Source organism: Sceloporus occidentalis, unplaced genomic scaffold (genome assembly GCF_023333645.1).
Source record: "Sceloporus occidentalis isolate IW3139 unplaced genomic scaffold, rSceOcc1.0.p SCAF_236, whole genome shotgun sequence".
In the NCBI taxonomy this organism is placed as follows: Eukaryota; Metazoa; Chordata; class Lepidosauria; order Squamata; family Phrynosomatidae; genus Sceloporus; species Sceloporus occidentalis.
Genome location: NW_028317216.1, coordinates 361,197 through 388,801, shown reverse-complemented (window position 1 = coordinate 388,801; position 27,605 = coordinate 361,197). Strand labels below are relative to the sequence as shown.

The 27,605-nt window shown below is 40.6% G+C and overlaps 1 protein-coding gene across 5 annotated transcripts; it reads right to left on the bottom strand.

The window, feature by feature from the left end:
- Positions 1–276: 276 nt before the first annotated feature.
- LOC149276499 (dnaJ homolog subfamily B member 6-like) lies at positions 277–27,092 on the bottom strand. 5 transcript variants are annotated; one of them, XM_089503581.1, is made up of 9 exons: positions 27,028–27,092; positions 26,767–26,876; positions 25,479–25,545; positions 25,182–25,285; positions 24,805–24,939; positions 24,184–24,328; positions 22,761–22,831; positions 4,261–4,467; positions 277–359 (listed from the first exon to the last, which is right to left on the bottom strand). In XM_089503581.1, exons 1-9 carry the CDS (start codon positions 27,090–27,092, stop codon positions 277–279), a joined length of 987 nt encoding a protein of 328 aa, XP_089359707.1. The 5 variants fall into 5 exon arrangements, with proteins under 5 accessions (XP_089359707.1, XP_089359708.1, XP_089359706.1 ...); XM_089503582.1 differs by having other exon boundaries at positions 24,805–24,936; XM_089503580.1 differs by having other exon boundaries at positions 25,182–25,292; positions 25,483–25,545.
- Between the last annotated feature and the right edge of the window lie 513 nt (positions 27,093–27,605).

Genomic DNA, 27,605 nt, shown 5'->3' with positions numbered 1-27,605 from the left:
GATCTATATAGCACTCTATGGGGCCGCGTCCCAACTCTGGAGGACATCCATGTCTCACTTGTCGATGGTTGTCTTCTGTCAACCAGCGGATATCGATAAGTGGGGAAGCTTATATTGTTATCATCTTTATCATTATTATTATTATTAATCTACCCAAGTGACAAGCTTTCAAAAAAAATCTATATACACAAAAAACATAATAAACTGTGTTAAAGATCTGCAGATGCGGAGCACGGTGCCCTCTTGTGGTGGGTGTTTAGAACGCCGTTTCCGGAGTTAGTGGATTGGTTTGGACGATTTCTTTTTCTTCTGTTCTTCTCTCTGTTTCTGCTTCTTTCTCTTGCTTGCTTCTTTGTGTCCTGAGGAAACACGGCCAGTAAAGAACCATTCCATAGCATAAGAATATTTACGGTTCAACAATATGGTCCAGAACCAAGGGGGGGAGGCATACAAAACATTCTTCATTCTAAGGGAACTCCAGGACCACAAGACAGGTAAGTGATTTATCTTGCCATGGTCATTTATTTTATTATTAGCCATTAATTAATCTAATAATGAAAACAAGAAGGAAAGCTGATGTATATATATATATATTATTCTTTCTCAGCAGTTTTTTTTTTTTAGATTTTTTAAGGTTCTTACAGAAACCTTTTAGTCTCATGTACAAAAAATAAGATTTTTAATTTTTTTTTTCTTTTAATTAAAACTTTGTTCCAATATCAAGTTGAGTATTTCCAATTTAAAAAAAAAAAGTTAACGATGGCGTACCTTTAAATAGGCAACGTCCAAAATGTGGCTGTGGTTCCCTGAGAATAAAGCTGGCGAGTAATAATTAAAGCTATGATGCCGTACTAAAGGCCCGAGACTGTGTAACCACCAGGTAACCTATTATTTCTCAACACCCACCAAAAAGATTATGTAGTTAAATGGACCTTTTTTTTTTACCAACCCCTATTGATAGTATGGAGTATATTGATAGTATGGAGTATATTGATAGTATGGAGTACAGGGGGTATAGTATTGATAGTATGGAGTACAGGGGGTATAGTATTGATAGTATGGAGTACAGGGGGTATAGTATTGATAGTATGGAGTATATTGATAGTATGGAGTACAGGGGGTATAGTATTGATAGTATGGAGTATATTGATAGTATGGAGTACAGGAGGTATAGTATTGATAGTATGGAGTAGGGGTATAGGGGGTAGGGAGAGTTGTCAGGAGAGTTGCTGATTTAACTCTCTCACTTCACAGCTCATTATGAAGGGCCAACCTTGTTTTTTTCCACCAAGAAGTGCTGGACTCGCGCTGTATAATGTATAACAGTGGAGGATACTATGAACAAATCTTGCTGATTTACCTATGCATTATACAGGGCAGCCCAAGCTCTTCCTGTAGCAGAAGCTTATTAGGGTTGGCTCTTCTTAAATGCATAATGAAGTCAGAGAGAGGAAACCACAACTCGTCTGCCGACTAGCAAATGGAAGTTAATAGAATTGTGAGCAATCGGGGATCTGACAATACATCTTTACATCCAGGAACGACAAGGGATTCAGCAGAAGGAAGGCCTTCCATCTGCAACTAAAACCATAAACTAAACTACATACTAAATAAACTTTTTTCTTTAAATAACTTAAGATATTTTCATGAACACACATAATATATTTACTGTTAATTAACATTCTGCCCTCTCTGGAGTCCAGCGCCAGTTGAAGGCTGGGAAGGCATAAGCCTCATTGTCATATGGACTAAAGCGTGAGTTTAAAGTGAACAGAGGTGAGATAAAACATTTAATGTGGCAAGGATATTATCAAAGAGCCAGCGGTGGCAATCTTCTTCAAGGTGGCCTTCACCATGCGCAATAAGTCAATTAGTTTATTTCTCCCCAACTCACAGTTTAGTGAATACATAAAATATAAGCTACGGACAGGGAAAATTTTGGATTATTTTTGGAGTAGCCAACAGGTAACTTTAGTGTTCCGATGATTCTCAAGCACCAAGGGCTGGCAGACAATCTCCTAGCTGGCGCTTACCGAGAGATCTACTGGCCGGCCCTAGTCGATACGATATGATCCTCCCTTACATATTGTTACTGTAGCCAAAAGTAGTAAAATATGCCATGCAGAGAGAGTTATTGCCATTTAAGATGCAGTGCTATAAGTTCAGTTAGTAGGTCATTCAAAAACAAAATCAGACTGGGTGCGTATTATTGTGTTAAACACCAGGCATACATCTGCTCAGAAACCTTATTTTTTTTTCAGGGAATTTCAACAATTTTTGTTGGGCTTGCAAAAAGAGACTTCGTTACCACTAAATATTTACTCAAATGCAATAAACAGCATTTAGATCCATAGATCCTGGCTCTCCAAGAAAAACAAAAAAAAAAGATTTACGGCTGAAGTTTACTGCTTGGGGTGTTTGTGGTTTTTCAAATATTAAAAGTATCTTTGCAATGCAACCCTGCGCTGGTCTCACAAGTGAAAAAATAGAATACTGGATTTCTACGTGAAATAAATAAAAATGATAATAATACCCAAATGAAAAGCAGCAGCCAACAACACTCTTCCTTCAAGTGTTTAAACAAATGGACGATAGATCATGGCGCGCATAAACATATGGGAAAAAGAAAAATAAACAACAATAGTGTGATATGTACGCACAAATAGTGTATTGGTATGGTAGCGTATCAACTCACAAACGGGCTGAATAGACCAGGCTCATCAAAGGAATCAGTAGAAAAGGTCCTTTAATATCTTCTAAAAATCACTAAAATATAAATAAACCGGCAATAGTGCAGTATATCCGTGGTGTTCATATTACACTATTGCTGGTCTCACAAGCAAATGCAAGCTCGGGGTGCCAAAAGGTATGGCGTTGGCCCCTGACATGTATCTTGGACCGATGTGTTTTGTAAAAGGCCTCCCTTACCCTATACGTTGTCTACCTGCTGCCTACCTGCATAGAATGCGCGGAACCCTGTATCAGGCGTGTCGTTACTAGGGCATTATTATGCAGATTAATGCATTCTATTCATCAAACAATCAATTTTTGACGATTGTCTGCCTTCTATTGCCAGGAAGACTTAAAAAAGGCACAAAAACCCTGTATGTTCCCCATACTAACTCTTCAAGAGAAAAGAGGGTTGTTGAGTTTTACTTAATATAAAACTCAACAACCCATATACAATATCCTCATATAATATGATAATTTATAACATTGTATAGCAGTTTAATTCTTTAAAGGGACAGTGAAGCTCGAAGTGTTATTCTATGGAGCTTTTCATGGGTGAAGGTCTGTGTCCAAGCTGTCCGGTGGCAGCGGCTCAGCTAACTTACTGATGTTCCGGGTGCCTGTGAGGGCCAAACCTCTCAGATTTATTTAACACAATCGGTACTGGAAAGTTCAGTTGCAAAGGTTACAAAATGATCTCGTTTCAAAGACACGAGGGATCGGCCCGCGGTCAGCCTCAAATATCAGTAGTGATGGTTTTTGATGGACCACACAGCTTTTAAGACGCCAGATTTCCTTTCTTGAGAGCTCCACTAAAAGCCAATAGGACCAGTATCCTCGCATCCCATTTTGTTTTGTAAGCCCTTGGTTTTCTAGTGTAGGACCTGAGACTTCACTGTCCCTTTAAAGTGTTATGAGACAAGGAATCACTAAACCCCCTATACCCCTACTGAAAAACACCACAACAAAGCCGTGTCCAACTTCATATTATTGTGGCAGTGTGGGTGATGAAAAAAAAATATATGTATTATCTATACAATACATAAAATACTTTAGATAAAATAATGGCGCATTGGCATATATTAAATATATAATATATATATAGAACTCTGTTAAAATGTAATCGTGGCAGCCAATTCACAACTTTATTAGGGTGAGAGAGCCATTTAACCCTTCGCTGTATTTGCTGTTGGTTGCCAAAGATACGTGCTCATGTAATAAGTCGAGTGGATATTATGAACATAATAAACCCAAACTGAATTTGTAATAAAGGCAGATTATGCCATATATACCATAGGCATGGTGACCAGATCTCACCTTTAAGGGAATAAGAAAGGGAAATGTAATGAAAATTGTGGGGTGCAAGACGAGATCCTTGAGACGCAGCGGAACGTTGGCCATTATGTGTGTTACATTGTAATTATTATATCAGTACGCAGCAGCGCTTTTCTGGAAGTGTCGTACACTTGCTTGATTGGCTGATGGACACGTTATGATCACGAGAACCCTGTTTAACGTTTGTCTGCACACCTGATGAATAAAGAGGGGTCTCCCAGTTGCCCGTACTCCGCAGCTTATCGTGTTCCTCCTCCTCATCGCTTTTGTAGTTATGGCTGTGTCTGGGAAGGACGGCGGGCTTCTGAGCTCGAGCGCTTCTGCTCGCTGATGGCTGGAAGGGCAAAGCGTTCTGTCCGCGGCGTCGGCATTCTTCGGCCAGAGCCATATCGTCTGCTACACCTGAATTTAAGGCAGAAGTCAAAGAAACTCAATTACGAAAGCCTTGGCCACTCGTCTTTTAAATAACAAAGGCAAAATCAAAGTTTATTTCAAATCATTTTTTCCCCTCATCTGCTTCCCTCTTTGCAATTACCAAAGAGTCAAAGAGTGTTTTGTTTTTTTTAATTTTCCTTTTCTCTGCCAATTTGGCCCTTTCCCTTTCTTTCCTTATCTTTTCTCATATCCAAAATAATTTGACTTGGTCAGCCATCGTTTGCTCTCTTTTCCAATAGCAAAATAATTTAAAAAATACAATAATACCTGAAAAACAGGAGATCCCATTGCTGGTAGCCTTAAAAAAACAAGAATCTCTAAAGGGTTATAGGTTCACCTCGTCTCCCCAATCCATTCCACAGCCCACTAGAGGAAAGCTGTCCATCAAAGCGATCCAACCCCCTGCCAGGGTGGGAAATAAACCCCTGCTATATGGATAGCTGTAGTCCTTCATCAATGATTAACCATCAGCTACTCTTATCCATGCATTTAAATCACCAAACAACAAAGTACATGGTGCATAAAGCCATAAATTAGAGCTAATAAGTATTAGATTTGATTTCGCTCTGAGCTTTAAAAATAAGACCTTCAGTGCCATCCAGCTATTACTCTGCAATCATACGACGGAATTAGGTATAATCGCACCACCCGCAAACGTGACGTCTATTTTGGATGATCAGCGGATTAAGCTTTGCTGTTGGGCAGGAAATTTCCTTCCTTAGGAAACGGTCTACATTATGGATTCCACATGGCACCGGGCTGATAAAGTCACATTTATGATAGGTGCATGGGTATTATTTGAAGTCTCCTATAGTAGTTATCACAGGCAACAGACCATATGGAACACAACTCTTGGTGTACTTCATATTTCGCAATGCTCGTGTTGAACAGCGCACACTCACGACGATAACTTTGTGGGACGTATGGAGGGTTTGCCCTCTTCCGTGTACCTGCTTCCACTTCTGCATGCAGTAGGGGACATGGGCCAGTTGGGGAGGTCCTCTGATCCCCCTGAAGCTCCAGGAAGCCGTAATAACAATGGAGGTCTGTGTTGTTGCAGGACAGAACTCCATTTCAACCAAATGGCCTCCTTGACTGCCTCCTTCCTCTAGCCACACTCCCCCGACGCGGATGCCCCACGCGGCCACCTCCTGATGCAGAGTACTGCAAGGTGGCTCCTCCACGTAGATAGGCAGGTGGTCTCGCTCTTGCTGGCCCGCTCCCTTTCACCTCTGTCCCCATTTCCTGACATACCCCCCCCCACACAAAAAGGTGTCCTGATTGATGTCGGGGGGTATGTCTTTAAATCTGGCTGTTGCCACAACATTATCATAGGCAGCAACATATACCCCTGTTACATGCATCCCCTCCAAAGAGGTATTTGAGGAACCGGAATGCTGAACTTTGTTTAACTTTCTGAACTACCTCTCTGATCCCAGGGCAATGACGCCGATGTTGTTGTGTAAAAGAATTCCTGCTATCAGATTTACATTTTTCTGGGTCAAGCCCTGACTGGTTTAAAGTCCCTGCATGAATACTGATGTTCCGAGCACTTTATGAGATTCTAGAGTCATTAAGAAGGGGGAGTTTCCGGTAAATTGTCTGATGAGGATTATCTCTGTGGTTATAAAAAGTTTTACCCGTCACCCTAAATTTAAACTACATACAGCATTTACAAGGCATGGATTGTTAGGGTTACGCAGATCGTCACTGGTCCTTAAGGGTTAACAAGGAAGTATGGTAACAAGGAAGGGGCGATATTCCGGTAAATCGGCACAATGATTCTATGAGGTCATCGAGTTCACTGGTGACTCTGCAATTCCCGGCACCGTTTTATGGTGCGACTTCGTCCAAAACACTGAATTTTTGCCTAGCCCTTTCACAATCACTTTTGTTCATTACTAAGATCTTATCGCAGATTTCCCTCACGCATACGTGCCAAGTGTCATGTTATTTTTTTGGGGGGGGGCGCTATCCTGCTGCCGTGTGTAGTTGCCCCACTATCCTGGTTTCTGAGGACACCGGGGAGGTCCTCATCGCCCCCGATCTGCCCGAGGAGCATTAAAATCAGTTTCCTGCGCAGACCTCCACTGCAGCTTCCACGTGGATTGCTGGGCACCAGGAAGGGGCTCCTTGGGGCCCTCCCGGCTTTGGCCCTACCACCCCCGTCTACAGCCACGGTCTCCAACACCGGACACCTGAAATGTTGGGGAAAATTTCTTGTCCCAATAATCAATTTTGCCCCCTCTTAAATAAAGCATTTGCCACCTGATGAACTCGGCACATTTCTAGATAATTATAGATACAAAGGATTCCACCCGGAAATTAGTGGCACCATGATCCGCTATTCTCCGAAACTGTTTGCAAATTAAGAGATGACCAAAAACACGAGAATTACACCTAAATTTCACCCATAGGATACCTCTAAACACTGCGAGTGGACCAAGGGCTGTATATTTATATACACTCGCCAGCCGACAGCATGTTACCTAAGATTACATAAGACTTTTTATGTGAACTATGGAGGGACTGTCCCTTCTACATAGAGACACTTTACACATATCTCTAAAGCAAAACTTTCTTTCAAGATAACCGGCTACACTTATATAACAAATAGGCTACCGTTCATAAGTTTGGGGTCACTTAGAAATGTACGTGTTTTTGTATGAAAAGCAGATTTTGTCCATTAAAATAACATGAAATGGATCGGAAATCCATCCAGCGCAGACGGGGTTAATGTTGTAAATGACTATTGTAGCTGGAAATGGCTGATTTTTAATAGAATCTCTTCATAGGCGTACAGAAGCCCTTTATCACTCCCATCACTCCTGTGTTCCAATGGCCCTTTATCACTCCCATCACTCCTGTGTTCCAATGGCCCTTTATCACTCCCATCACTCCTGTGTTCCATTGGCCCTTTATCACTCCCATCACTCCTGTGTCCCAATGGCCCTTTATCACTCCCATCACTCCTGTGTCCCAATGGCCCTTTATCACTCCCATCACTCCTGTGTTCCAATGGCAACGTTAAGCTATAAGCATTCTTTATGGATGCATTTAATGACACTTTAACTACTGAAGTGCCAGGTAGACTTTGACATCTATGCGATAACATGTCTATATTATTAAGGGTGCAGTTCCCCTTTAACGCCCAAAGCTCACACAGTCTTTCTGGATAATATAAACGTGAGGTTATTTTTATCTAGAACGTTACTAGTTATTTGAGGCAGTAGCATGGTTGCCCCCCATGCGCCACCTCCCCCACACCGCTGCTGTGCTGATCCGCAGCCCCGTGGAGCGCGCATGGCTTGCGGAAGCTGAAGATTATGCAGTAACGAGATATTACTTCTACCGAGAGATCGTGTGACGCCAGCTCCGTGCCAAACACATGTGAGCGCCGTCACGGCTGACAATGCCCACCGCAGATTAGCCGTTCCACAAACAAAAGGTGGAGGAGAGCTCCCTTCTGATATGGTGAGCGAGATATTTAGTTTAAACGTTGGCCCCATGGAAGCCAGGATCCTGTCCTGAAAATCTCACCCTTACAGAGGCTGCCAATAAGCAGCGACTTAACCGTAGGTGAGCTGTAAATTAACGGGGAGGAAAAATCACGCAGATCCTGAGAACAAGAAGTTAATAATATAACTGCTTAGAGCGGCCAGCAGTTACAGATTGAGGTCTCATCAGAGACTGCCATGAAGCCAACACGAGACATCAGGAAGCATGACATTGTTTCCCACTCCCAATGTACAGCGCCACGGAATAAAATAGCGCTATATATATATAAAACAATGATAAGAGGAAGTATAGAAGTTTGCTATCTCTACTTGACCAACATGAAGGTGGCCCCCATAAGGCAAAGGTATTAAGGAAAGGAGGCAGTGGACGCTGTCATTATGGACGGTCGCCATACTGCACCTACCTGACCGTGACACGCTCGGAATGTATACGGATATCATATTCTTGGGATAAATAAATAAAGAAATGGAGATACGTTACATAAATAGCAATTTTCTAAATAAGCATCACCTCGGCATGAACGGAAAAAGCACAGCGCAGAGGGGCCGCTGCGAGTTAAATGGATTCATACCAAACGCGGAAGCTAATTGTGCTTCATGCGCGGGATGGGGCTTAAAGCAAATTGATTGGAATTAAAGGGATCTTTGTTGGGCTGATTGTTAGGTTCTCTGCCGCTCGCCGGGAGCTTTGGGAGGAAGCCGACAGCTTTTATGGCTGCTGGCGGAAATCAAATATAGATCCGCGCACGCTGAGTAGCTGTAAACTGCAAATGAGAGACGCGATGTTCAATGTTGAAATATCGAATAGACTTTCACCAGGCGTTCCAACCAACCCAGTGAGATGGCCCTGCACAATGCATAGTTCATGTGCAGGGATTTCCACCAATTCATCTCTCTGGTCAAAGTATGCATTATACAGGGCGAGGCTAACCGTTCTTGCTGGGCTGCTGTATTAAACCACAAGAAGATGAAGTCTTTAGACGCAGTCGATACCCTTTGTTCGATGTAGAGTCCCATGGACCTCTGAGGTTTCTGCTTCTCTTCCACGTGAAGAAGATACTTCCGAGGTCCCAAAGGTTATGTGACATGTATAATAAAAGGCATGACAGTCGGCTGAAGACTCTATCCACCGACAAACTAAGGGTAAAGTAAACATATTTGTACAAAATATACAAAATGACTTACGTCATAGTTTGCTAAAAAAAAAAACCCAACCTTTTACCCCCCCAAAAAACATAAAAAGCAATGGAAAGGACCCAGGACTTATAGTATTCCGACCTTACAGTTATAACCTCACCAGGTTTGGGGCTCTTGAGATTCCCATCGGCCCCAGACTAGCAGGTAGGCATTAAAAAACTACGATGCAAAGTCGGACGTATTCACGGATCACTCGATCCGATTGTAAGCTTGCGAGCCGAGACCTCTTTACCCAACGTGTCGATTTATCTGTCTATTCCGCTTGAGTGTATGGATCGTAAGAAGCACCGCGTAAACTGTTGGCGCTGTATAAATAACAGAAAATAATAATAATCCAATATTTTCCCCCAAGAATTTGGGGCGCGTGATACGATCCGGCTGCCTGAAGCCCCCACAAAGCCAGGTTGGCGCGGACCGACGGCTTTCTTAAGGATATTAACCCCTGAGAATTCACGAAAGCAACTGTTTCATAACTTGACTCGCTAGTGTGTCATACCCTATGAAAGTCTTGGTTTCCATAGTAACACGTCTCTTTCGCACCCTAAAATACAGTGATTCAGCCCACTGCAGTCTACATCGGAATGATTAAACCCCGCTGATCCGTATTATAAGGAGAAGGTCAGAAACGGGCTAATTCTAATTTTCTGCATTTATGGACAAATCAGCTGTAGACACCCTAAAGAATGGTATTATTTGTAAATTATTTGCGTTTAATATCAAGTTCTGCCACCAACGTCGCTTTAGGGCTGTAAGTTCTGCCCCGGGTTATTTTCAAGGACGTTATTACGGGAAACATTAGCCCTTTTTCGCCACGGGAAGGGTTAAAAGCAAAACAGTAATGCGCGTTTCGTTATAGAAGGGATTTAAGGTTTTTTTTGTGTTAGAATAGAGAGAAATGGCATTTTAAGGCAGATACGACCGGTTTTTCCCTGTTTATGGAAGTTATTTTTCAAACAGCTGAGAACAGACGCCATCAGAGCCACGAGTTCTCCTCGCTCGTGACTTCACTAGTTATTTCTCATCACACCTACAAGACTGCCCACTGCCCCGTCTCTTTAGAAAAACAAAAGCTATAGGGTGTCTCGGCTCTGTGTGGGACCTCAGCGAGCCCCACCTTAGACGAGTAATGGAGGCTCTTTAAACGCAAAAGTAAATGAGCTAAAATGGTAACGTTCACCTTGTATGTATTCTCAGGTCAAATGATAGGCATGAAAAGCGGATACTGTGCCCTGGTCAACAGAAGCCTGGGCTAAGCCGGACCACAATATTATACCCAATTTTCCTATGTTTACCGTTTTATCGCTATAGTTTTTCTACTTCCTAGTTGCAGTGCTGGGGGGTATTACTGTATACAGCTCGGGGGGGGGGTATTACTGTATACAGCTCGGGGGGGGTATTACTGTATACAGCTCGGGGGGGTATTGCTGTATACAGCTCTGGGGGGGTATTACTGTATACAGTGCTGGGGGTTATTACTGTATACAGCTCGGGGGGTATTACGGTATACAGTGCTGGGGGTTATTACTGTATACAGCTCGGGGGGGGTATTGCTGTATACAGCTCGGGGGGGTATTACTGTATACAGTGCTGGGGGGCATTACTGTATACAGTGCTGGGGGGTATTGCTGTATACAGCTCTGGGGGGGGTATTACTGTATACAGCGCTGTTACGCTCGAGGAGAATAACATTCCATGAAACTTCACCTTTAATATTTTTTTCCGCAGCACTGCAAATAACTCTCGTAAATCTATTTAATGTCGGGATCTCTCACATAGATGTCAAGATTTTCACTGTGTCTTGTAAGTGAAGCTTGACTCATTGTTACCATAGAAACCACAGGGCAAGCCGTGCAATTACCCCAGCGGTAAGGCTTTTCCACACAAAGGCTTCAAAAACGTGACCCCCCCCAGCGTTAACTCTTTCACAGCTGTAACCTATGATACAACCGTGTTTCAAGCAGTGAGAGGAGCTGTATCACCAACAGGGCTTACTGATTTATTATTAAGGGTGCCCATCCAAACCACATTAATAATAATAATGTGTCAAATCATGCTGGGAGGCGAAAGAGTATATTTTGCCTGTGTTGTATAACCCATACCGCCTACGAGTCCCATTTTTAGTGGGACAGTCCTGATTCTCACATACTGCATTATTGAGAGACAAGCTCAGCCATACCTGTAGAACATTTTAAAATGAAACGGGTACAAATATAAAGGCCACACACAAAATATATACATATATATACACATATATACATATATATATATATATATGCATATTAGATTTGTGCACTTTGGGAAAGGTTGGGCACGCCGATGACGTTCCAGTTTATGATGGGTGCCGTCCCCTATTATTAAAATCCTTCGGAAGACTTGAGTCAGCGAGTAGCTCTTCGAGGAGTACTGAAAGAGACGGCACACTCCCAAATATAAAAGACAGACACCTACCCGCCAAAACAATACGCTTCACCTTACTCTTCTGAATTTATTATGCATTAAAGTATTATCTGTAGCAGAAGAACGAGACACAGATCTCCAGGGCCAGTCCTGCTGGCCAGGAGAAGGGGCCGCCATGATGTTCTTTCTGATGAGCAAAGGCGTGTTGACCTAAAGCGCTAGAATTTCAGGGCTTAGATCTATCCATTGCGTACCCCTCTGGCACTTCGCTGAGGATTTTCATATCCCAGGAACCGCATGGATACCATACAGCAAACAATCATCCCAAGGACAAAACAAGCAAGAATTCTGCGCAAACCCAGCAAATACTATTCAAAAACCATGAGGCATAAACATCAGGGACTCCGTCACACGCTACGGCCACAAAATACCCGCCCCAAGTTTGGAGAGCCCTATCTAATGTCACCATGTTGCTTACCAAGGAGCTGAATCAGCGGGACTGCCTGCATTTTTAACCTGCATAAACTTGGGGTACTTTGACGCGGTGGCGGATGAAGCAATATACAGTCAAAGAGCGTGACGGAATCCCCGTTTATGCCTCACATAGTTTTTTCTGTTTGGGATCCGCTGAATTCTTGCTTTATTTTGTGTATTTATTAGCCGTTATTCTAGCAGCAACCCGGGACTCTGAACACGTATGCCTTAAAGGAATCATAATTATTGGACTGAACACACCGGTGGTTTGCCTCTAACCAACATCCAGCCCTGACGTCTCCCATCTGCAGACCCTACAAGCAGGAGGTTAGTCTGTCTGTTCCCGATGTATATATTGTTGGCTGTGTTCTGTAAACACATTACATAGAGTTAGCGTACCGGATTGTAAAACGTTTTAGGTTTAATCCTCCCTTGACGATAAATAATACTATGCCTTAGGGTGTTCCGGCTAGCCCAAGCTTACTGGGTTACTATAAATGTATCCAACTAAACTAAAAACACAGGATCACCCACCCTGGCATCGTTCCTTGCTGGATTTCAATCAATGAAGCTTGAGAGCTGGTTTATAGGGACCCCCGGGAACCTCATAACCCGCTCACAGGTTTCTACACGACGAGACGAGAGACATTCGATCTCATATTTTTCATTATACTCCTATCGTTAATCGAGACGGTCTCCTGCAACAGATCACCAGTTTGGGAACTCCTACTAACTTTGGCCACATCCTGAAGGAAAATGGGCTCCAAGTTATAGTTCATCATCACGGCCCTACCTGTTGGCCAGCCCTGCCCTAAGATATGTAGGCAGAAGACCAGGATCTCCCGTGTGCTGACATTCTAGAATAGAGTTTTGAGCGGCTGGACCATCCCACCTGTTGCTATGGCGATAAGACTTTGTACTGGATTTACTTTTTATAAGTCCCACATCCCTAAAATAAAACGTCTCAACTACAAAGCTAAAATTAATTCTAAGCGGCCTTCAGATGTCTGGTTAGATTGACTACTCAAACACAAGATTATTTTATTGTTTCAGTGCTTCTCACCTTAGGGGTAACACTATCATTCACTACGCAGGGTACTTCCTTCAGGTCGAAAGATTATTGTCCGCAGAGAACAGCCTTCTCGGTTTAATTCATCTTACAGATGCTTAACGCTTGAAACCCTAGTCTCCCTCTCTCTCTCCATATCTTTCAACTTCTGTTCCAGGGAATACATGAAGATCTTCCTTCCAGTAAATGTCAGGGCACGGAAGGAAAACAAATGACAGCGAGCCGTTCATGTAACAAAGAGCACAGCTTTCTCTCTCTGTATATTAAAAAGGTTTGCCTAGAAGACGGTAACCAATACAACATATATCAAAGAGCCTTCGATTTGTTGTTATGTAAAAGGTCACAAGGCTTCTGTAGGCTATGGTTTATGTTCTACTTAACCACAAGTTCACTGGAAAGACGCCTCTCACCATTATATTTCTTAAAGGTGTAGGTTGACACACCCCACAAGTTCTATTAATTTTTTTTTCTATTTTACATTAACGCTCCGTTAATATTCTACAGATATACTTAACAATGGGTCTTTTTAAGGGCTATGGTGGCTAAAGCTTTGGGGACGTCAGTTCCATGTGGACAATCTCTATTTCCTAAGCTGGTCAACATGCTGTTGGGCGTTAAAGAAAAATAATCAAAACCGTCAAAGTTTAGCTGCTCAATGGAAGTTATGGGATTTCTGGTAGGACTTCGCAAGGGAATATATTTCAGTGAGAAAGAAACACCAGCACTTTTGATCACTGGCTGCACTTACTATAGCTGGTCGAGTACAAGACGATCCTGCAGACATGGGAACATTTTGACAGCAGATAAGAACCATTTGGCCAAACCTATTAGACCGTCAGTAATGTGAGTGATTATCACAACAGGGCTTCCTCAACGGCATATACTAGAGCATATAGGCAAATTATTAACTTTTTTTTTTTCCTGGGGTGTTAATAGGGTTATTCTTCCTTGTGTATGTTGACGTGCTAGAAATACATAAAACTCCCATTACAGGGTTCCTTTGAGAATACATGCATTTTTCATATGGACAAACGGGTCTATTCAGGGGTAGTTTGCAGGAGAGTTGTGTTTCAACTCCTTGACTTCACTATAACATCATGTAGTACCAACCACAGCAAGACTCTGCTGCAGGAAGGGCTTAGTTTGCCCTGTATAATGTATAGTTAACTCAGTGATATTTATTTAGTCTCCACATCCATTCTATAACACAGTGTGCCTGCGACAGTGGAGCCCTTCTTGAAGGAGACACCTGCCAGTGTTAGCCCTGAAGAGCGATGTGAGGGGGCCATTTAGTAAATAAACCTCAACCTGTAAGGTCTGCACGCTGAAGAACTAAACCCAAAAGGGCAAAGTGACATGGGATGTTTAGCCAGTGAGAAGATTATTATCTTCCTGAATCTACAGGTCAGCTATGAGGCTAAACTACTGATTGTCCAGAAAAAAAAGAAGAAAGATTATTATAAAATAACTTAATATTCCCAAAAGTAGAGAACTCTTCAACCTCTGATATTTAGGTGGTAAAAAGGTAAATAATACAAGCCTTTCACTCATTGAATCACAGCTGGAAAACATTTCGAAAGAGAAACCAATCCTCTTAAAAGCCAAAGCAGCTGTTGTCCTGTAACAAGTATCTGCGGCACGCATCAGGAGCTGCTGTGTTGCAACACGTAGTCTATCAAATTCTGAACATACTAAACTGAACTCACTCGATCGGAACATATCAACCCCCTGTCTATCTGACACGTGGCTTCTCTACAAGGATACAAAATCCTGTGAAGGCTTTAATCCCAATTTTAGGTGTAAAACATGGAAGCTTTTAGCTTAACTAAACATGAAAGCCACCCAGTGCTTGCTTTACAGTAGGAGTTATTGATTTGAGGGATACTTAGTGTAAAGATAAGGGACTATTTTATCGGACTATTTTTACCCTGGCATGACGTTCTCTCCCTCAGCCTGCGGCCTAAACCATTCAACAATTGTAATCAATTTAATGGGGGGGGGGGGTATGCAGATCCTGAAAAAAAGTTCAAAGATGGCTGTTCTTGCAGTATGCCCATAAAGCGGGTTTCCAAACTGCTTATTTTAATCCGTGAACACCACTAGATTATACCTCCCCAACCTCTACCCCCTGGCGAATCGGGACTCCAAGGGCCTACTTCTGCATGCGCATAAGAATTCACCATCGTCCTGGTCCCATATACCATTGAGCCCTGTCCCGAAAAGCTTGGTGGGACAGCGGCATAAAATACATTTACTGGCAATTTAAACACTACGTGATTCAGTTGCTCGACAGCTGCCTCCTGACATCGAGAAGAGCTTGTATTTGTAGTACCAACTCATGATGGAACCAAAAGCAGTGCCATCATGGTAACAGGACGGTGCATGGGAACAGGTAAGGGGCCTAGAAAGTCTTCTGATGAAGAAGCAATTAAATGAATACACAGTAATGAGTTCTATCTAATAGGAATAGATACAATATTAAGAAATTTGACATTTTCACTTTATGATCCTGTGGGGGAAAAATTATGTTTGCATTTATGTCTGTAATGGAATTTTCAGAGAATGTCGTAATTTGAGTATTTATAGATTCTCTAGATGCTTAGAACATAATAAGCACGCCTGCCAGATTTTTTTAACGGCATTCCATGTTATTTTACATCAGGGGACAGATTTGTGCAGTTTTTAGATGCTTGATCTTAAACCAAGCCCAACGCAACATTCCTTTTTACGGAAACAACTGGAAGAATATTAATGCCGTTATTCACTGGACTAAAATAATTGCGCTTTCAACAGAAATAAGGGAGTCTGGTAAAAAGAAAAAAAAAAAAAAAAAAGATGGGGGAAAAAAAAAAGGCTAGTCGCACCGATTCCTTTAATGATGATGTCATGATGGACTAAGCAATATATGGCCATATAGAGACATATACAAGATTTATTCTTCAGATACGTGCTTTTACGTAGTAAAAGGTTTCTTCTCAACCAATGTAACTTTATAGATTTTGGGGGGATTATTTGGAATGACTAATTTATGGCTTTACAGTTGTATAAACGTTATAATTTATTCATTCATAGGACACGTGGTCACGCGTTTAGAATAGAAGAAAGGACATTTAGTATTTCTATCAGATTCTGTACAGACGTTTAAACAGCAGCTGGATGAATACTTGCAAAATCATAATATTCAGGGATATAATTTTTTAAATTATGGGGAAACAGCTTGATCCAAGGAGAGATCTGACAGGCATTCTGGAGTCAAGAAGGATTTTGTTTCCCTAGTTTGTTGCAAAATTGGGAAGAGCTACAAACCGGATTTCTTTTTGCCTTCTTTTGGGTCGACGGCAATTAACAGATGTGGGAAAGGCTGGATATGTAATTTATGTACTCTAAGAAGCGCTACATAAATTGTTAATATATACATTCTTTTTTATACAAACACTCAATTCAGATTCTACGTTGAGAAAGGTGAAGTCTGACTCATTGCCAATTAAAAAGAAAAAAAAGACCAACGCTTCTTATTAACGAAACATTATTGCTATTGCTTCTGTTGTGCCAATTACTACTAAAAAGGGTGTGGGAAATACACACCGCTAACTGCTAGCAAAAATGTTCCTTTTTTATGGAAAAACAAGAGTTTTCTTAAAAGTGATACAGTCGCCAACAACCAAGCCAATGTTTGGTTTGATACAGATGGCACTATTTGGCATTTAGATCTCACAAGTGTCCCACTTAAACATCGGCGCATATAGTAATGTACACGTTTACCCAAACCTATAAGCATGTTTAGAGAAACATTCACCTGCGTTCCAGAACATGACATCTATATACAAATCTATGTGTTTACGAGACCTTCCGGCAAAAGAAGTGTTACTGTGCAGCTATGGAACCTTAAGCCATCGGCTTTGTGCAGGACTAGACGGATATTATCAGCAATACACTAACTGCAAAAGCAAAAAGCTTCACCGCCACTTATAAGGGAAAATTCCCTTTCCAGTGAAAAAGTATCGTCAGAACGAAGCATGAAGTTATCAGGCCTGCTTCTGGCCCCCCGTTCCCTCCGACACAACCAGCCATACTTCATAACTGAGCATACTGCGTCTACAGAAGAAACAAATGCATCAGAAGGCCGTTTAAATGTATTTTTGGGATCGTGGACCCAGACTGTGAAGCAACCTGAAGCTGAGTCACCGTAACATAATTTAACATGGATTGAAATATCCAGCGCTTTGTGCCGAGATCGTTTTACTTCACCTGTCAGCGGCGAGCCGAGCCGTGGGTTTAGGTTTAGGGTTATTTTGTGATTATAGGGATTCTCTTTTCGGTCGGGCCATAGCTTTCCAAGGAGTTAGTAATTAGAAGCAGGGTTAGTCCCTTCTACACTTGCGGGTGAAGCTGGTCATAGGCCGGAAGGAAAAGGGCTTTCACGAGCCATACTATCTGCTAAAACGGGCCGTATAATCCCTCTAATATTAAATTTAGTTTTCGGGACTAGCGATCAGTATGAATGCGCTCTAAGCATTTATTGACCATTTTTTTCAGGGTGTTATTGACTACCTGAACAGATTTGAGGTTAGAATTTTAAATTATTAAAATTTAGCTTTTTAGGTCTCTAGTCTAAAAAACCCGACACACAGTCAACATAAGGAAAGTCTGTATGGATCCTTGCGAGGGACAACAATACTAAACAAAGTTGCAATCAGCTTCAAGCGTCTAACGTCTGTCAGACATAACAGTGATACGGTAACCCTGGGATTATCACACATTTTGAAGCTAACAAAACAAACTAACAATGTGTGAGCCTCAATCTTTAGTCCTCTATCCTGTCCTAAGAGTATTTAACAAACTGAAATAAAGGCAATTTTCAGTTTCATAAATTGTGATCGCCCGTCAAGCCGACAGCTGAACATCAAACTCACACAAAGCCGAGAAAACATACATCTGACTGCCACATAACTTACCTGCTGAAACATGTGCAACTTCACAAATGCTATATATATATATATATATATATATATATATATATATATATATATATATATATATATACACACACACACACATATACATATATATATATATATAGTATTTCTGTCTATGCGCTAAACAATTTGGCTCGCGTGAGGTATGGCAATATTTTGGCCGCAGATGCTGTCAGATCTGTAGCGTTTGCCGTCGTACTCTCATTAGGAAATCACTTCTAGTTTATTCCTCTATAACACTGCCCGGCACAGACTGAGCTGAAGCCGCACCTAATAGTTACAGCAAATGCATTAGTCACAGTGGAAACATTTATCGGGTGATAACCGGTCCCAGACAGGTTGGGTGCATCATATAATATACGCCAAACCCAGAGACCTGTAGAATAGCTGGGCAACTCGGCTCCATGGTTTCGGTTTGTATTAGAAATGGGCAACCCCGATGAGTTTCTAATGCAAAAGGGGTTTAGCACCCAAAAAAAAGCACCCAAACTACCTCATCATAACATCGGCTTATATTTGAAGCTTATGTTTCCTTCCACCCAACCCCTTAAACACCCAGTCCAACTAAAGTATCTCATGGTCTCGACGTGAACCACCCCTCCTTATTCCCCATATATTCTACCCAACACCATCTTGCCTCAACCTACTTGCAAGAAAAGGTTTGCAACCATTTTAGCAGCCCTGCAGGCAAGTTTATTGATTTGTCTTATTTCGGGGAGATTGTTTCTTTTTTGCCAAATGTTTGTACGTTTCAAAACAATATAAATCTCTTTCCTCCTTCCGCCATTCCTGGTCCAAGCCGCCATCTTGCCACAGGCTCTAACCCACCAAGCCTTCTGTCCATTTACTTTATAGATGTAATTTTGGGTCCGGCTACCACCCAATTACTCCATCAGATTACTATCGCTCCGTCTTTTCTCAATTACCCATTAAAATCCTTTTGGACTGTAAACCCACCAGCAGGGAAGTGCCATAAAGCGAGATTAGGAAGTTATGGGCAGCTCTTGTTTTATCTGTATGTGCAAGTGGATCTTGGTTAAGTATTTGTTAACTACTCCCTATTTATTTCTAGCCCTGGAATATGCAATAAATTACGACAGGGAACACAATATAATGTCCAAAATTAACAATTGCACACCAATCACCATCTTTTTAGCCCGGTGCCAAGTAGCTGCAACAGCAAATCATAAAACATCCAAAAATAGTTACCGGCACTCCAGAAACTGCAGTTTTCTAATCAACGTTTCAGTCTATTTATTAGACTTTCATCAGTCCTGATGAAAGTCTAAGAAATAGACTGAAACGTTTATTAGAAAACTGCAGTTTCTTGAGTGATTATTTAAAGAAGTCCCTGGAGTGCCGGTAACTATTTTTGGATGTTTTATATATATAATTATATTATATATTTATAGACACACATACTAGGCATTTACATCTGGGCTGAACATTATTTCTATTTCCGGTCTCCATTCCGCATTGGTTGAACGGCGAACGTGTAGCAACACAAGAGGCATGAATGAAGGCCTTCAGCAAACTGAAGTATAAATCTATTTACAAAACTAAGAGCTAATTTGATGAATTTATCCTGTGTAAAAAGACCAACTTATATCTGAAAGTGACTTCTACAAAAAACAAACAATTTAACATAAGGAGGAAGACGCCGGCAAGGCCACAGACCACGGGTTCACAAATATTGTAGCATTACTTGGTCTCCATGGAAAGAGGGTAATTTGGAAAAGCATAGAAGAGCTGGTTAGATTTGTGGTTTTTAAAACAAGCAAATGCCTCGCAAGAGAACAAAACTGTATTTATTGTATATATTACATAAATTGACATATCCAGTTTTGTACTTTTTAAATTCTAGTAATTTTTATTTTTTTTTTACATTTTTCGCCATACTTTACCAGAAGGACAGGAATACACATTTGTTTGCTTGTAGACATTTGCTTTATTTTTTTTATTGCAGATTCTACAAATGCAAGAAAGACTGAAGTATTCAGTGTTCAGGCCACTATACAATTTTCTTAAAAAAATTAATCTAAACTAAAAACATAAAAAGCTTTGATTTGATATATTATATTTACAAATATATAAATCATTTTATGACAGTTTCTAGTTATTAGATTTCAAAATTGTTCACCGTTCCTAAAACCAAAATTTCATTACATGCACAATGTTTTCTGTAAGGATGTTAATTGCTATTTTAGGATGCACACATTTATTATATTCATTGGTTTTATAAGCAGAGCATGCGTGGATTCAAGGTGCCAAACACAATCCAACCCACGTGATACACAGACTTTAGACAAACTGAATTTACCGTCCAAATCCAAGGATTAATGGTCATTTTTGTTTCCCACCATATACTTACACTATTTCTTGCAGTGCTGTGGACTTGTTTTGTTTTTTTTCTTTTTGATACCGGAGGAATATCAATGTGTTTATGACACCAGGGCAGGTGTACGGATGGCTGTGGTTTGCCTACAAACGCAGACATCCTCGAGCCAACCACCCTGTGCTTTATTTGGCATATAGAAAATATAGAAATTGGCTACAGGGAGATTATTGTATATGCCATTTAAAAAGTGATTTCAAGTGAGTATGAAAGCCGGGTGCAGCAAGACAGTGTCAATAGAAGGAGTCATACAGGCCATGCGGAACGTGGATCAGATTATACACACCACCCGTGTACTTGCAGGCATTAGGGCATTTTACACGAAATAAAGACAGGCAACTCAAACCTTTATTTGTTAGTATTTAATTGGGGTGCCCCTAGCAGACCACATAACGGAGCTGCTGAAACAAAAACACGTGCGTTGTGATGTGATAGAGACGCTGGGTTGCGAGACAAGTTTTTCTTTTGTTTTTATATATATATGTGTGTGCATAAACCAGAAAATCCAAAAGCTCCAATACCCGATGGGTTATGAGTATGTGGTATTACTTGTGAGGCCCTTAATATGTGTTAAAGTAAAAGTGTCGACATTCATCCTACAGGTCAGAAGCACCATAGTTGTAGGAAGTCCAGTCTGCTTCCTCGAGTAGCAGAGTGTGTTGGAGGTGGAAGATTTGGGATATAAACATTAAAATGAGGACACAAATAAAAAAAAAAAAAAATCTTACTTGCAATTTTGTTTAAAGAGGTACTTAAGACTGTATAATCAGTTAACGCCTGTCCAGTCTACTTACAAAAACTAAGAGCTTTCTGCCAGGGGCAAATGTCAAACAGTCCGAAAATGTTATTTTTTTTTTTTTTCTGGACCGAACAAGCTGGAATCTTCAATGTTCAATAAAACCAACATTGAAGCGCCAAGTTCAGAAAGTCTTGTATGCTAGGCCCAGAGAGCAAATGCAAAATATGTATAAGACTACACTTTATATACACCAAGTATTTGGACAGCGGACGTTTTAAATACAAATCTCAATGTTTCAAAGGAAAATTGCAAATAAGATTACTCATTACATTCAAGTTAGTCTTGAATGGTCCTCTAACACAGTTGACGATGATAGAGTTGCAGGAAGAAGGATAATCTGAACCGGGTCGCCTTTGCATATAAAGAGCAGGGCTTCACTTACAAACTGGTGAATTGCGATGCTTTGCGTTCAGAGCGCTACACAGAGCCTAGAAGGTCACATCTCCAGTAACGGAGCACTGGATAGTTCATGTGGCGGTGTGAAATCTTGCTTCAACTCACTGTTTAAGTAAATTCAGCCCTTTAACATAGTTTGAATACAGAAGCGTCAGCCGTTGCAGATTACATGAAATCGCAAAGATTTAGAGCAAAAAGCATAGCTTGGATTTTCTAGAATTACCCAAATTCACACAGACGCAAGAATGCTACAAGGTGCCATCGAGGAGAATGCACTACAAACATCAGCATTTATTCAGATCCAACTTTTAGCAAAATGACAACAAAAAACAACATGATATATAAAAAATGTGTCTTATATCTTGCTCAGTTGAATTACACAAGTTTTCTTTAACAGCTGTCAAAAAATGTTTTTTTTTACTTTGTGCGCCAGCTCTCAAGCACAGCTAAAAATCACCTCTTGAAATCAGAAATGCTTTATCCTTCCACTTCTAGAAGATGAAACACTTGGACTTTTAAAAAAAAAAAAATGGTTTGCTGGGATAGTTGGATTTGTAGCAAATTGGACAGTTAACACTTTTCAACAAAATGAAAATGAAAAAAACAAACCCATGCGGTTAGTGAACACTTTGTTCAACCACTAATGGAAAATAATAATCACAGCTCACCTCTTTAATCCTTTTACTGCCAGAGTCATATGTAATACAATGTGCTACAGAAACCCTCTGGCAATCAGAAGGTTAATTTAAAAAGTGCATACAAGAGATTTAGGGTATTAAGACGAGGAAAAAAAAAAAAAAAAAAAAGTCCTATGAACGTGGTCCCAAAACAGAACTGAGAGTGTATGAAATACTAGAAACTCGACGAGCCTCTATTAAATATGTCTTAGATCAACATACAATAAAACTGTGAAAAGTTCTTTTGAAATCTTCAAAAGTGTTTGATATTCCACAAATGGTGCTTGTTTTTTAGGTTAATATTTCTGAGACATGCGTGCGTTGAATTTACTTGTTATCCAAGCGTAGCAGCTGCTCCTTACCATTTACTGTCAAGGATTTTAACTGACCGTCTTCTTCAATTTCAACTCGTTCTTGCCCGTTCTCCACAATTCTACAGATGCCAAAAAATAATAATAATCATGAGCTATGGATATAAAGCATGAGCCCAAATGCACTGAAGGCACCTAGAAGTTTACTCTCCCTTTAGTAGCTGGAAATCGTTCTGGCAGTATCAATCAGTCTGAACTTTTTCCTTGTAAAAGATTTCTAGGAATACATATAAAACATTCCTAACTTTAGCTTTATGCCCAGCAAACCCCACATCTTCCATTACCTCAAGTGTTCCAAGTTTATTATAATAACGGTGCTGGTCTGAAAAGCATGAGGCCCACGGCAATAAGAATTTGAGTTCCTACAGCCCCTTCCATGCAGACATTAAGTATTTGTCCTGCTAAAATATTACAAATCTGTAAGAATAAATATTATCCTCCGTTTCAGACCGCATAGAACACATATATAGATAGGAGTGCGTTGCTGCATCAGTCTGCATTATCCCACGTTTGTCCGTCTACACTAGTGTTTAATAGGATGGCCTGCTGACTCGGAATGGCATGTACTTACATGCTCTTTCAATGTCTACGAAAGCAAATGATTTGGGAAACAAACAAAAATACTCATTCCTGGTAGTGTTAAATGTATGGTGCAGTGATATTTTATACACCAGAACTGACAGGTGTGGACTTGGTCACACAGTATTGCTTGACATCATTCCTGTTGCACAGGACAGGAGTGCAGAAAATGTAAAACTGCCTAAAAATTGTGCTTGCTCTCAAAGCAAATGAAAAAAGTAACGCAGGACAAGCAATAAAGAGGCTACTTGCAAAGTGGTGCATGCAGTAAGACTTGTGTGCAATGTTTCAGGTTGTAGGACGGCAGTGCACTTCCCAATCAAAAGGGGGGGAAATTATGAAAGAAAGAAAAAAAAACATTCCAATCTAATTACCACAAAGACTAAACGCCAGGTCAGAATTAAAGTTGCCAGGTGTTTACTTTTTTGGCAATTCAGAGATTATTGCAGGCAATATCATGGGTGGATCCACTGCTTGGCTAGCGAGCGACAATCACCCGCCTCACCAGATCTATGGCATAGGTCATGACAAAGAATGGGTGATGTATACTATGGTGGATGCAACGTTAAGTATTTATGTAGCATACTACTACATAGTACTAAATGCTACAGGCAAAATAAAACCATCGAAAGTGCTTGGGCGTAAGAGAAATTAAAAACCAGGGAGGAATTTGCAGATTAAATCTGGTTATAAATTGGCCACTGATATAAAAAATTATATAATACCCTCAGCCAGACTGAGTATGTGGAGAAAGTAGAAGAGACATGGAATACTATGTGTTCATATCACACATTTCAGATATAAACACAGCATCTTGTTAACTTCATATCCTTACCTCTTCGTAGTGACTTTCTTGCCGTTAATTATTTTAGTTGAGGTCGATACAGACTTGAAGTTACCCATCCCGGATCCTCCAAATGACGACGATGAAAATGAAGTGAAACCACCATGCCCGAAAGAACCAAACGAAGAAGTAAAACCTTTCATGAAGAATATCAAACACACAAAAAAAAAAAAAACATTAGGACATTCAGAGACAAGGGAATTGTTGAAAAGCTAAATAGATCAACAAGTTATTGTTTTATATAGCGCCATCATATTCTGCAGCACTGTACAATTATTCAGATTTAGATTCTCCTGCAAACCACAAGCATGCTAGTATGTACCTGGGTGACATTCTTTGCCCCCCAGAGTCCTTTCATCAAGGCCATACTTTAATCCTACGCCAAGCCCAAAGGAAGTTTTAACACTTACTGCGGTCTACCTGCATCGTTCTACACCTTCTTAGAATGTTTATTACAGGTATAAAACTGCAGCCAAATATTTGTCATCAATAAGTTGCAATGTATTAACCCTTGAGTGTCCAAGGGGTAGGAGAAATGCAATGCGTATGGCATAGAGTCCTAACTCAAACGGACCTAAAACGTGCGCGTAGAAGCAAGTTTTGTTTCTGTACCTGTATCAAATGGAGAGAAGCTGCCACCACCAAAGCTAGGGAATCCCCCGAATGTGGAGAAAAAAGAGCCTCCAGGTCTATTCCTGCTACCTCTGTGCCCTCTTCTGTTACCGAAGAAGTCATCAAATGGATCTTCTGCTGGAATATAAAAACATATTATGAGTTCTAAGATAGCACAACTCTGGTTCTATCGTGAAGTTTAAATTAAGTTAATTCATTTAGCAATTGAGCAATAATTAAAACCGGATGACAGCATCTGAAACCATACTTTTAAGCAGTCAAAATAGAACACTATCCTTCACAGACATACACTAAGTTCATGTATTTTACTTCATGGGACTTGAGGATTCAGGGAGGTCAGGGGGAAAATACTTTACCAAATAAATCAAACGAAAATGGATCTCTGCCTCCAAAAAATTCCCTGAAGACATCGTCGGGGCTTCGGAATGTGAATCCAAACTCAAATGGATGATCATAGTGGCTTCCACCTAAACGGGGAAGAAGCGGTAAGATTATCACTGGTGAAACACTCAAAAAGCAGTATTACATCACAAATTGTTTTAACTGAAAAGAAAAAAAAAAAAAAGTCTATAAAACAGGGGGAGGGAATCCTGCTAGGGGAAGGTAATAATTGGCAAAAACTTAACATGGGGAAGGAAAAATAGGGTTGACACTTACCCCCTCCACCACCACCAGTTAATCCTTCTTTTCCATATTTATCGTAAATATCTCTCTTTTTAGCTGCAATCAAAAAGAAAAATGGTTATATTTTATTTATTCCATTTAAGAACACAATTTTACTTGGTTTTATTACCGAAACGTTGGCTTTGTTTTAGCAGATGAAATTTAGCCCTGCTGGAGTCTGTTCAATGTGGTTATTTTTGGCCCTCCTTGCTAGCCGGCATGACAAGCCCTGGATATTATTAGTCTGGCAGCTCTCTAAGTGGGGAAGGGCAGATCGATCAAAACAATAAAAACATGGCATATGATCTGCTGCTCTATTATTTGGTTTGGTGACAAGTGCGAGCTCTTTATACCGACAAAGACCTAAAAACTATTGCAGGACAAATGTAAACAGTGCAAAAAGTGTAAGATTATATGAAAAGAAAGTTCTCTAAAGTAAATGCACACAGAACACTTTTACCGTAACCATGGAGCTCAGGAGTGTATTCCGAATTTCAGTAAGTATTCACAAAAAAAGTAGAATTGTCTGCACACGTCTACCATAGAATATATTTCTTTATAATAAAATGCCTTATAGAAAATTAGTTTTGACAGAAATTAGAATTCTTCATATCAGCACTGATGGTTTCTCTGTTTTACTCGATAAATAAGGATTCCATTGTACAAAATTAGGAGAGTAAGGGAAGCCTACAAACATTTCTGTTTGCGAGACCGGCTTATGTATAATACTACATCTTCTGCTCAACAATCTGCCTGCAGACTTTACTCCAAGCCAACTGTCACGTGCCAGCTTTCACAAGGTCGTGAATAGTTTCGTTTCTAAGAACTAAACTAAAACAGTAAGATTTTGTGTGAAAAATAGCAGTGACGTTGCGGCTCCCTGCTGCGTTTGTATCACACTGTACTCTGCACAAAAAATGTCTTTATAATTCAAAAACAGAGCCAACATTTCAGCCACAAATGGTCTTTACCAGGGCTAGCAACAACACAGGCCTTACAAAACATCGGCCCTTTAATAAATCAATACCGTTTTGATTTACAAGTGCACGTGGTTACCTTTCCTATGTGATTTTCTCCTCTGGGAACAAATCACCTACCTGATGAGCCTTAGGAGCGAGTCTGATTCAGGTGTGCACATATTTTCCTTTGACATGTTAATAAGGCAGGTCAGTGGCGGATAGCATAAGATGTAGCAATTAGAGATGGACGGTGTGCTTCCCGCTCACGCAGGCTGAAAGAGTCATGAAAATGGTGCGCGGAACACATGACACTACTTACAATCCGACAGGATTTCATAGGCTTCAGCGACTTCTTTAAACCGCCGCTCTGCTTCCTCCTTGTTGTCTGGATTTTTATCCGGGTGCCACTTCAGAGCCAACTTGCGGTATCTGTAATGGGGAAATGAACCAGTTACACAAAAAAACTCCCGACTTCATGAAAAACTATGTAAGACTCCAAGCATCCTGAAATGTGAAAATGCAAACATCAACTTGAAGATTATCACTCTTACGCCATGCATGCAAATTTTTCGATACTTACGCTTTTTTGATATCCTCTTGTGAGGCATTCCTGTGAACTCCCAAGATGTCATAATACTCCACCATGATTCAAGTAGTTTTGTCCAAAAAATGTGAAAATCAGTAACCTGTTAAGAGTTGAAGACATATGTAAAAACTACAGATGTTAAATATGTAAAATATTCTCAGGGCTGAGGAGCAGATTTTCAGGGTCACAGTCTGGAACAGACTCATCCCTATTCTACATCGCTACGATTGAATCCAAGACTTCCAAACTAGTGTTTTTGCTGCCAGCATGCCACGTTTGATATCCCTGCTTAAATACAGGTAGCCCAAAAGTGTATTTTTTTAATAATGACAAGTCAAGGTTTCAATATTACAGTCATTTGGTCAACACACCTGACAAGTTAACTACACAGAATATTTCAGGAGCCTGCGGACATTTAAATCCCCTCTGTAAAACATTAGCTTAGCCGAGAAGGCATTTATAATGATTTGCTCTGTAATGACACAAAGTGGGCTCTCCCCAGGGGAAGTGGGAGTAGAGGAAGCTTTTAAACGTCACACACACTCTTCTGCAATTTTATTTTTTTAAACTAC

Bases quoted from the DNA above. Each gene is read 5' to 3' on its own strand.
- LOC149276499 (XM_089503580.1), bottom strand. From the start codon at position 27,092: ATGGTGGAGTATTATGACATCTTGGGAGTTCACAGGAATGCCTCACAA. The intron at 24,940-25,181 runs GTAAAGTATTTT...ATATTCCAGCAG, and splicing joins ATTTTCGTTTGATTTATTTG to AAGATCCATTTGATGACTTC. The intron at 22,832-24,183 runs GTAAGGATATGA...TGGCATCTGTAG, and splicing joins AAGAAAGTCACTACGAAGAG to AATTGTGGAGAACGGGCAAG.